Source organism: Haliotis rubra, unplaced genomic scaffold (genome assembly GCF_003918875.1).
Source record: "Haliotis rubra isolate DU_JTF1 unplaced genomic scaffold, ASM391887v1 Scf503, whole genome shotgun sequence".
NCBI classification, from domain to species: domain Eukaryota; kingdom Metazoa; phylum Mollusca; class Gastropoda; order Lepetellida; family Haliotidae; genus Haliotis; species Haliotis rubra.
Window position 1 is genome coordinate 766079 of NW_025767195.1, and position 12716 is coordinate 778794.

A 12716-nucleotide genomic window follows, 5' to 3' on the forward strand; every position below is an offset into this window, starting at 1 on the left:
ATAGATAGCAACACCTCCACCTTTTGATGGTCTATCTTTCCTAAAAGGGGCGTGGTAACCGGGGATAAGAATATTATTGTTATCAATTGTGACTTTCAACCATGTTTCTGTTAAACATATAACATCATAGTCACTTAATTCTGCCTTGATTAAATCAACTTTTTCTCTTATGCTACGCTCATTCAGATGAACTATTTTAAGTCAGGATAAGCAAGTGGGCCTGGATTTGGGTGCACATCACCACAGCATAGAAGAATTAGTAACATAATCAGCTGCACTTGCGGATTGTATAAACATAACGTCATTATGGCATATGAAGTTTTTTTAAATTTTGCATGGGAATTTAACTGTGAAATCATTTAAAAAAACCTATTGTCTGTCGGTATGTCGAGATATCAACCGGCATCCTCAAATATGAATATAAACAGATCAGTTTGAGGACAGACCGGGTTATTTGTCAAAGGATGTGAAATACGCTCAGGCTGCTGCTTCCATTTCATCAAGATAACAAGTTTCACCTTTACAAGCTCAATGTGTGTATATTCAAAACACAAGAAACAAATATACAACGCAAATTCAACATAAAATAATTTTCCATAAGTCATAATGGAAAATATTAAAATACTGTTTAGGGGCTTGAAATACTGGGGGTTGAAATAGAGAATTGTCATACAGTGGATAAGAAAAGAAAGGAGGGAAGAGAAGTAATGTGCAGTAAATAGGGAAATGTATACTAGTAAGGCTGACGATGCAGTAAACTGTCAAGTAGTAAAACCAGACTGAGCTGGTTTAGCTTTTAAGTCAAGATTGCAAACTTAAGTTATCAAGGCTTATACATGAAATTGGCAAGTCTAACAGCCTCAAAACAATACACAGTCAATAATTTTGAATGTCTGGAAGTATTTCAAAGTCTTAGCTTGATGAATCAATAGATTCAAGTGTAAGTTCTTATCATGCTGTGGTCTAAAAGTGATTTCATCTGTTGAAGGGGTCATTTGCCTTGATCGACTAACAGGCGGCAGGGTACTGTGGTCAGTGTTTCAGACTGCTAGGCATTATCCAACCCCTCACTTATTACATTCTGGCAAAGTTCATCATCCAGCCTTACATATGTCAGGATGTTAAAGCTGCTTAATGTTAAACCTGTCCAATTTCTGACCTGAATTCCATGATTATTGTCGTTCAAAATATATTTTGGATTGATATGATCAAGGCAGTCCCAGTCATGCATGGAATTAACCCATGGCCCCCCTTCTTTTGTGAAATAAGAGTAAACACCCATGGTATATGTATGATTTGAAACCTTTCTCTATTAATGCAGAAGTGCATTTTGTATAGCTTTGGTGAAATAGACATGATATAACTCCTACAGCTCTGTCAGTGCAGCAAATCATTATATTCTTGTGCCATATAGATATGTTGGACAGGAAAAAGTATTGAAGCTTCATGCAATTTTATATTTTTCTGAGAAGTTACATGTACCGGTATATACAGTACATAAATCACAGATTTGCCTAGGGCAAATGTTTCTAAATTTTTCTATAGGTTCCACTACACTAAATCAGTATCTGCTTGCTCGCTGAGCCGGTCCGTATGTAAACGATTACAACCTGGTTCGTCTAATTGTTAGGCCCTGACTATACCTGGATTGTCTAACCACGCATGAGTGATTTCTCCATGGTTCAGTGTGAGCCGTGGAGTCACTGACCTGTAAAATCTATTTGGGAGAGGCTATTGGAGATCTTGGGGGTCTCAAGATGCTTACTAATGAGATTTGATTAACTAAAGGGGTTTAGCACTTAAGATATGTCCAAGTGATCTGACAATAAAGAGATTACAAGCAGTCAGTTTATTTTCAAACACTTAGTAATAGGATTAATGAAAGTTATTCTTCTAATGAGGAAATGCAAGTTAATTAAGTAACTAAATACATGGAGATTCTAGTTGGAGTATAGACGAACATAAAAAGAGTTTCGAGTGTAGAGTGCTTGTTTGCAATATGAGAGATGACGATTCAAAATCTCGGACTTGCAGCAACGTATAAGGAGAAAGGAGATTTTATCAACTGATGAGCCGAGCTAAAGCCCTTCCCTTTGTGCACTTTGACCAAGTCGAAAATGTGTGGCTAGAGGCTATCGGTGAAAGTCCCAAGGGAGAGGCCTGTGTCAAGTTTATGGACTATGTGACAACAACATGGATTGAGAGAGCCTGGGACCAACTGACTTGGAACCACTTTGCTAATGATGGCCACAGAACAAACAACAACATTGAAGGTTGGCACAAGATCAACTCCCTCACCCCATGCCATATATTTATGTTGTCTTTGTTCTTATTTTGTGGTAACACCCCTGTTCAGTTTGAAATGTGGTTGATGTGTTCCGCTTCCTGTGCTCACAAAACGAGCTGGACAAGTTGGCCAGATATTGTGTTTTATGGTAGTTTAAAGGCCAGAGTGTACCCATGTGTACATGGAATGGCTGTTGATAGCCTGTCTATTTTTAATTTTTTTTTAAGGTTACTATAGAAGTCTATGGGAAAACAGTTGATGGTGAGTAGCCTGTAGGTGATCTGAAGGATATGAATTGTTCTAGCCTCAAACTGATAAGGAATAAGCAGAGAAGTTCCAAAATTCTTACATTTTGGTTTTGTCAGGATTCCTTCCTTCAATTTGTTCTGAGGTGTTTCTTAGACACAGGTTAGCTTTCCTGGTCCCCTTAAAGACATGCAATCTTTTTCGCTCTGAAAAACAAGCAGAAGATGAAGAGTGAAATGTCTTTTCACAAAGCAAGAACAATTTTATTTCTTGTTTTACGGATCTGCCGGTCAGATTTTTTCACGAATATGAATTATTTTTTTTAAATTCCCTGCTCAAAAATAAAATCCTAAATTGGCCAAAAGTGTAAACTTACGAGAAATTTTATTTAGATTGTATTTTGCCCTATATACACTTCATAAATTGCCAAAAGTAAAATACTTTGGGTATTAAGAAGGAATATTACTTTGACTGGTGATTTTGATTTTATATTTTTTTCCCCCTCCAGCCGTTAAGTTTTCTGAGGACAAAAATCCGTAAAACAAGAAATAAAATTGGTCTGTACAGTGTACCTGTACTACTGTTAATCTGTGTTAAACCATACGTTTTGATTACATTGCACGATTTCTCAACACAAGGCAGAACTGTGCAGGTCAGCAAAGAGTGAAGTCGTCATCTCAAATCAGGTGAGTTGTATGTCTATTATCTCTATATTGTGTTGTTTTGAAGTAATACAGTATGTTTATAGTGTTTGACAATCTAGTAATACAGGTGTACATAGGCAGATCCAGAGGGGGGTGCAGAGATACACCCCTGTCCACTTTTGTCCTGACAGTTTGACAGTTTATTAAATGACCATTGAAACTCTCGTAAAAACAGGTAAAAATGAACTGTGCATCCCCCATGCACAGCATCGATCTACTCATATGGGAGTCTGACCACCTGATCCCCTTAGTTGCCTAGAATATTCCAAATGCAGCAATCTCAGACAATTTGGTTTATGAACAGAGGATTTCAGTTTGGTATTTTCTGTTACTGTTACACACCATTCTGACATAAAGTATTCTATATATGTATAGAGACGTCATAAGTGTAATGTATTTCTATTGTGTACACAGCCAATAAATTCAAAGAGATTTTGCACTAGGATTATTTACCTAAACATTGTAATATCAGCATGTTTATTGATGTCTTTCAGTGGCATTTAGAAGTTGTACAGTGATGTCCAAGATATTTTTTATGGATTAAACTTCTTTTTTAATTTCTCTCACAACGTTTCGAGACCATTCCAGGTCCCTTCATCAGGTGAACTGGCAGTTAGGACTATGACGTCGTCACTATGACGTCATTACTGAGTTATGACGTCACAATGCAAGTGACATCACAGTACACTAGGGAGAGTACTGTATAAGTGAGTTAGTTACATAATGATGAAATTCATGCTAAATAATAGAGTTGAAAGTTGAATTGTCAATACACAACAACTGCTAATTACACAAAGGTTACTTGATAGCAGGCTTTCCAAAAAGAATAGTAGACTCGTTTTTTAGACTCGTGATTTCGAGAAATAACAATGACTGGCTTCGGAGAAAACTACAGGAAGCTGTCAGATAAGGAGACATAAACCAGCAATTAATCGTGATCAAGGTGTATACCTGCCAAGTGCGTGGGACCTCTTGATTAACTTTTGATGAACTTTTGATGAACTTTAGATACAAGAAAAAACGAGTCTACTATTCTTTTTGGAAAGCCTGCTATCAAGTAACCTTTGTGTAATTAGCAGTTGTTGTGTATTGACAATTCAACTTTCAACTCTATTATTTAGCATAAATTTCATCATTATGTAACTAACTCACTTATACAGTACTCTCCCTAGTGTACTGTGATGTCACTTGCATTGTGACGTCATAACTCAGTAATGACGTCATAGTGACGACGTCATAGTCCTAACTGCCAGTTCACCTGATGAAGGGACCTGGAATGGTCTCGAAACGTTGTGAGAGAAATTAAAAAGAAGTTTAATCCATAAAAAATATCTTGGACAGCACGTTTATTCATTTAAAATTGTATAGTCTATATTCAAATTTAGTGTTCATATATTAACTTGTGTCTTTAACAGGTGACTTAAAACTTTATCTGTTGATGTAATACTTGTGATAACCACCATATAGCTGGAATATTGTTGAGTGCTGTGTAAAAGTAAACTCACTAAAATACCTGTGATAAGACAAAACCATCAATAAGAGTAGAGTACAGTTGCCACTCATATTACAGCTTTCATTATCATGTATCTCAAGGTGTGTTTGTTATTTATATAAAAGAACAGTCCCATTTAAGATCAGACCCTGTAGCATGCACTTGCTGACTCCCTACTAGACAATCACCTACATGACAATCATCTTGAAGACAATAACCTACTATAAATCACCTACTAGACAATCATCTACAAGACAATCACCTACTAGACAATCATCTACAAGACAATCATCTTGAAGACAATAACCTACTATAAATCACCTACTAGACAATCATCTACAAGACAATCACCTACTAGACAATCACCTACTAGACAATCATCTTGAAGACAATAACCTACTATAAATCACCTACTAGACAATTGTCCAGAAGACAATCACCTACTAGACAATCACCTACAAGACAATCATCTTGAAGACAATAACCTACTATAAATCACCTACTAGACAATCATCTACAAGACAATCACCTACTAGACAATCACCTACAAGACAATCATCTTGAAGACAATAACCTACTATAAATCACCTACTAGACAATCATCTACAAGACAATCACCTACTAGACAATCACCTACAAGACAATCATCTTGAAGACAATAACCTACTATAAATCACCTACTAGACAACCATCTACAAGACAATTCACCTACTAGACAATCACCTACACGACAATCATCTTGAAGACAATAACCTACTATAAATCACCTACTAGACAATCATCTACAAGACAATCACCTACTAGACAATCACCTACAAGACAATCATCTTGAAGACAATAACCTACTATAAATCACCTACTAGACAACCATCTACAAGACAACCTCACCTACTAGGCAATCACCTTCTTGACAATCACCTACTAGACAATCTGCTACAAGACAATCACCTACTAGACAATCATCTACAAGACAATCACCTACAAGACAATCACCAACTAGACAATCACCTACTAGACAATCTGCTACAAGACAATCACCTATAAAACAATCACCTATAAAACAATCATCTTCAAGATAATAACCAGTACTATACATACCTACTAGACAATCGTCTATAGGACAATCACCTACCAGACAATCTGCTACAGAACAATCACCTACATGACAATCACCTTCTAGGCAATCTGCTACAAGACAATCACCTTCAAGACAATCACCTACAAGACAATCATCTTCCAGACAATCATATATTAACTTGTGTCTTTAACAGGTGACTTAAAACTTTATCTGTTGATGTAATACTTGTGATAACCACCATATAGCTGGAATATTGTTGAGTGCTGTGTAAAAGTAAACTCACTAAAATACCTGTGATAAAACAAAACCATCAATAAGAGTAGAGTACAGTTGCCACACATATTACAGCTTTCATTATCATGTATCTCAAGGTGTGTTTGTTATTTATATAAAAGAAGAGTCCCATTTAAGATCAGACCCTGTAGCATGCACTTGCTGACTCCTTACTAGACAATCACCTACATGACAATCATCTTGAAGACAATAACCTACTATGAATCACCTACTAGACAATCATCTACGATACAATCACCTACTAGACAATCATCTTGAAGACAATAACCTACTATAAATCACCTACTAGACAATTGTCCAGAAGACAATCACCTACTAGACAATCACCTACAAGACAATCATCTTGAAGACAATAACCTACTATTAATCACCTACTAGACAATCCCCTACAAGACAATCACCTACTAGACAATCACCTACTAGACAATCATCTTGAAGACAATAACCTACTATAAATCACCTACTAGACAATCATCTACAAGACAATCACCTACTAGACAATCACCTACAAGACAATCATCTTGAAGACAATAACCTACTATAAATCACCTACTAGACAATTATCTATAAGACAATCACCTACTAGACAATCACCTACAAGACAATCATCTTGAAGACAATAACCTACTATAAATCACCTACTAGACAACCATCTACAAGACAATCACCTACTAGGCAATCACCTTCTTGACAATCACCTACTAGACAATCTGCTACAAGACAATCACCTACTAGACAATCATCTACAAGACAATCACCAACTAAACAATCACCTACTAGACAATCTGCTACAAGACAATCACCTACTAGACAATCACCTACAAAACAATCATCTTCAAGACAATAACCAGTACTATACATACCTACTAGACAATCGTCTATAGGACAATCACCTACTAGACAATCTGCTACAGAACAATCACCTACTAGACAATCACCTACATGACAATCACCTACTAGACAATCTGCTACAAGACACACCTTCCAGACACCTACAAGACAATCATCTTCCAGACAATCATATATTAACTTGTGTCTTTAACAGGTGACTTAAAACTTTATCTGTTGATGTAATACTTGTGATAACCACCATATAGCTGGAATATTGCTGAGTGCTGTGTAAAAGTAAACTCACTAAAATACCTGTGATAAAACAAAACCATCAATAAGAGTAGAGTACAGTTGCCACACATATTACAGCTTTCATTATCATGTATCTCAAGGTGTGTTTGTTATTTATATAAAAGAAGAGTCCCATTTAAGATCAGACCCTGTAGCATGCACTTGCTGACTCCCTACTAGACAATCACCTACATGACAATCATCTTGAAGACAATAACCTACTATAAATCACCTACTAGACAATCAGCTACAAGACAATCACCTACTAGACAATCATCTTGTAGACAATAACCTACTATAAATCACCTACTAGAGAATCATCTACAAGACAATCACCTACTAGACAATCACCTACAAAACAATCATCTTCAAGACAATAACCAGTACTATAAATACCTACTAGACAATCGTCTATAAGACAATCACCTACTAGACAATCTGCTACAGAACAATCACCTACTAGACAATCACCTACATGACAATCACCTACTAGACAATCTGCTACAAGACAATCACCTTCCAGACAATCACCTACAAGACAATCACCTTCCAGACACTCACCTACAAGACATCACCTTCCAGACAATCACCTACACGTGAATCTCCTACTAGACAATCACCTACAAGGGCACTCTCCTAAGTAGACAATCACATGCTAGATAATCACCTACCAGACAATCACCAAGACAATCACCTACACGTGAATCTCCTACTAGACAATCACCTAATAGACAATTACCTACTAGACAATCACCTACAAGACAATCACCTACAAGGCAATCTCCTAAGTAGACAATCACATGCTAGATAATCACCTACCAGACAATCACTTAAGTTGATAAAGTACTCTAATGATTACACAGCATGTTTACATGTCTCAGCTTGTGCTTTCTCAGAAAATAGAACTGGATCATACATGTTGGGAATGTGTTTATATCTCAGTTTACAAGTACACAACTGCATACATCTGTAGTGAAGTGTGTCCCTTGAACAGAAGTTGAAACTCAAGCTGCTGGATGTAGCCTGTGGGAACACTGTCCTAAATCAATGATGCAGGAAACATAGAGCAATTTATCAACATTGTTTCCCAAAACATCATGATATAACATGAACTTCCTGGTGCTGTGCTCCATGGCTCCTTATGTTTTGTTCAGGTCCCTAACAACTGTCAAGTTGCCGTGCTCCAGGTTTCTAAGAAATGGCAGGTCATGTTATTTTTTAAGCCTTTTTAAGTGTAACACTGATCTTAATATGATCTTGAAGTTGTGTCTTTCATGCTTATTATATTTCCATTGCCAGTCAGTATTTTGTCAGAAACGGTCCCCAAAAACATCAGATAAATTTCAACATATGCAACATGTTTACATATTAATCAGAATTAATTTTATATTATAAGTTTAGGTTTCATATGAATGCCGAAAGGCACTTTTGACACTGTTGATTTAATGACAGTTCAGAACAAAATGTCATATGTTATTTACATTGATAATCATGATTTAAGTGTTTTTTCACAATGTAATCTGCACGTGCATTCTGTCTAGGCAAAACTATTTTTAGTAGATCTTATATTGAACACTGCATACCTTAGTCGGCACAAGGTGCAATGTCAAGCAGAAAAAAATAAATGTTTAAACTATATGTTTTGTTTTGTTAAAAGTTTAATTAAAATATACAGGAGGTGGGAGGTTTGATATTTTAACCGTAAAATAACATAAATATCATTACCAAAACTCTTCGAATATGTCAGTTTTATTTTTAAGGGTAGGGTCGTAGCCTAGTGGTTAAAGTGTCCACTCATTACACCGAAGACCTGGGTTTGATTCCCCTCATGGGCACAATGTGTGAAGCCCATTTCTGGTGTCGCATGCCCTGATATTGCTTGAATATTGCTAAAAGCAGCATAAAACCTCACTCACTCACTCTATTAAAGTGAGCAATAATCAACAAAATACACCCCAAGATCAGTGATTAGTCTCTGGGACACTGACAACCTTAACACAGATCCAACTAAAATGTTTTTAACAGTTGCATACATATAATTTTTCAACATTGTCAGTGATCACTGTTCTGACAATGGGGTCAGTTGAGACAATGGGGCCAGTTCAAACAATGATGTCAGTTGAGACAATGGGGTCAGTTGAGACAATGACAAATGACAAAGACCCCAGAGATACGCTCCCCGACAGCCACCCCATCCAACCCATAATCCCAGATCAACCTCGGCACTCGATCTCTACCAAGGGAGATAATCAACAAAGGAAACCAGTGAGTGAGTTTTCATTTTAAGCAGCACTGTTTCAGCAATATCACAGCAGGTGACACAACAAATGGGCTTCACACATAGTACCCAAGTTGGGAATGGAACCCAGGTCTTCGGTGTCACGAGCGAACACTTTAACCACTGAGCTACCCCCACCTCCTATCGCTAGTAATATTTCATCTGTATAAAGTCAGTATGTAAATATATAACCTACTTTGGAACAGACAATCCAGTGATAGACACTATTAGCAGCAATTTATGCCAAGTAGAAATGATGACTACCATCAACCATGCCAGCAACCCCTGATTGACATTACAAGTGAGTGAGTTTAGTTTAATGCCGCACTCAGCAATATTCCAGCCATATGGTGGCGTTCTGGAAATAATCGAGTCTGCACGAGACAATCCAGTGATCAACAGCATGAGCATCGATCTGCGCAATTGGGAACCGATGACATGTGTCAACCAAGTCAGCGAGCCTGACTTTAAACGACATCGAACATGTTATTGATCAATATGCAGATGACACTGAATTATTTTTGGACGGTTCCTAAACCCCTCTTAATGAAACTATGAAAACTTTGCTTTCCTTTTACAAGATGTCAGGTTTGAAAATAAATATTGATAAAACAAAAACAGTATGGCTAGATGCTCAATGGCAGGTAGTAAAATAGTTCTATCCCAGGACTATAAGCTGGATTGGCATAATGAGAATTTCGAAGTATTGGGAATCAAATTAAATGCTCATTTAGAAAACCTATGGGTAATCAATACAAAGAAGAGACTCGAAAATATAAAAAGAATTCTACTGAATTGGAAAAGACGCAATTTAACGTTGATAAGGAAAATAACCGTCGTTAAAAGTTTAGCTTTATCCACGATTGTCCACATCTTCTCTTCTCTCCTTAATCCCCGAAAAACATTTATTACTGATTTGAACAGATTATTCTTCAAATTTATATGGAATGATAAAATTGATAAAATAAAACGAATTAATTTAGTACGAAGGTACGAAGAAGGTGGTCTAAGAATGGTCGACGTGAAAACCTTTATCGACTCTTTAAAACTTTCATGTTTGAAGAGATATATTTCAAAACCTAAGAACTATTCTCTCGCCGGTTTCCCTCTACAAAACCTTCTTTTTTAGGAGCCAACATCACAAAACATTATAATATTAAAATCCATTTTGGAAAGATTCTCTTGATGCCTGGCATAGACATGTTAAAAGATCGGTATGTAACAATAACGACATTAATGAAATACTCATGCAGCCACTATGGTTAAATCACCAGTGTAACCAGCCAAGTTTGATCATTCATAACTGGTTTAAATGTGGAATAGTTTATATTAAAGATATTTGTAACGACCACGCATTTCTAACATTTGCAGAACTTAAGGCAAAATTTGGTATTAAAGGTACTGTACTGTACTTTAATCGTGTTCTCCTTAGTATACCCAAACAGTGGAAAGAAGTTATACTAACAAACATCAATTTTAATATACCGTCGTTATCTATGTGCTCTCCTTGGAACGATTTGATTAAACCTAGTAAAGGTTCAAGGATGTTCTATGATAATTTTATATCTGACTATAACATTCCGAATGTGTGTCTCAAATGGAACGGGGAACTAAATGAGTTGATAAATTGGAAAACCATATTTTCACAATATAGACAATGCACTAAAGACGGGAAACTCTTAGATTTTCAATATAAGTTTTTGCATAGAGTCATTTACACTAAACGAGAATTACTAAAAATGAAATTGATAGATAATGACCTATGTACATTATGTGGTTCAGTAAGTGAGGATATTTACCATGTATACCTTGATTGTCCAACCATCAAAATGTTCTTGTCAGAATTTATCAATTTTATAACTCAAGTCCTTGGTAAAACGTATGAAATGTCAAACCATGATATTCTATTTTGTTGCAGTAGTAACCACTTACTCAACCACACTATTGGCAAAGCCCCACATTTTCGTAATGAATATAAAAGGACACAAACCTAGCTTCACTATCTACAGAACATTATTAAAAGATGTCTACGAGATAGAGAAATTTATCGAGAAGAAAAACGATAATATGAAACATTTTTACAGAAAATGGAATGTCCTAGATGCAGTCCTGTAATTTATTTTTTAGTCTTTTAATTCTCTGTAATATTGGCTAGCATCTCAATTGTTAATCTATAGTCCCAGTACCATATGTTATACATTGTCTGCTTTTTATTAGGCAACCTGTACCATTCTACTCTACCCACATATCTTGTTCAAATGTAACCAAGTAAAGTGAATAAAAATACTTTACCAAAAAAGTCAGCGAGCCTGACAAGCATGGGTTACGGAAGATCAATGTTATAACCCGGACCTTCACGGGTTTGACATTACGAGCATCAATGTACTAAACTGATCGATATGCATCACTGAGCACAGCACAGTGAAATAAATAACTATACAAATCCGCAGTATCAGTTACAAGTTACCCCCCATCTCACCAGTCACCACCTACATTTAACATGGGTTGCTGAAAACCATTTCCACAATGCACATGAATAATTTCATAAACAAACCATCTGACCACATACACGTGCGGTCTGTGTTAATTAGCCCGCGTGTCATTGCTGGAAAACTTACCCAAACTATATCTGCTCGTGACAACTTCAACAAACACTGGCGACAGTTAGAAGTCGATCACAACATTGACGACAGTAGATCACAACCTTGAAGACGAAGCGAGCCCAAACGTCTCTGGTGCACTGAGGGTTGTTCCTGGAACTGTCAGGTCGCGATAGCCAAATGGCTCACTTCCGAATCCAGAGCGGTGGCATATATTTCAGTTTACCTGGAAACTTCTGCTGTTTAAGGCAAGGGTCGAGCACAGAAACTTAGTGAACCACATCTAAATGTAAACGTGTCTTCACGTGACCAAGTTTCACCTATCGCCACGGTTTGTGCAATGAAAAGGCTCAGGTAATATGATTGGAAACTCGATATTGCTTCGTGGAAGTTTGTTTGTATCCCCTGCACTGAGAACAGTGATGGCTATTGTTCTGTATATGCATTGATATGGTAATTAATGTTCTGAGAACCCGATTGAGGATTTCCCGGAAACCCTTGTTCCATATATGGCACTATGACGTAATCGTGACCAGGCAACCACTCGACTGGGCTCATGGGGTGCATAGCATAGATGAAACGTTTAACCAACCTCCATATCAGAAAGACGAAATA

General features: G+C 36.7%; 1 protein-coding gene across 2 annotated transcripts in view; it reads right to left on the reverse strand.

Moving 5' to 3' along the window:
• The window catches only part of LOC124291961 (serine/threonine-protein phosphatase 6 regulatory ankyrin repeat subunit A-like), a 56952-nt gene extending 44436 nt beyond the window's left edge, over nt 1-12516 (reverse strand). The window contains exons 1-2 of one of the 2 annotated variants that reach the window (XM_046729044.1): nt 12120-12516; nt 2637-2739 (exon numbers count right to left, since the gene is read on the reverse strand). In XM_046729044.1, the coding sequence (XP_046585000.1) occupies nt 2637-2638 (2 nt within the window). In that variant the 5' untranslated portion in view covers nt 2639-2739; nt 12120-12516. Of the gene's footprint in view, nt 1-2631; nt 2740-12119 lie in introns of both variants that reach the window. The other variant, XM_046729045.1, reaches the window with a different exon arrangement.
• Nucleotides 12517-12716: the final 200 nt, after the last annotated feature.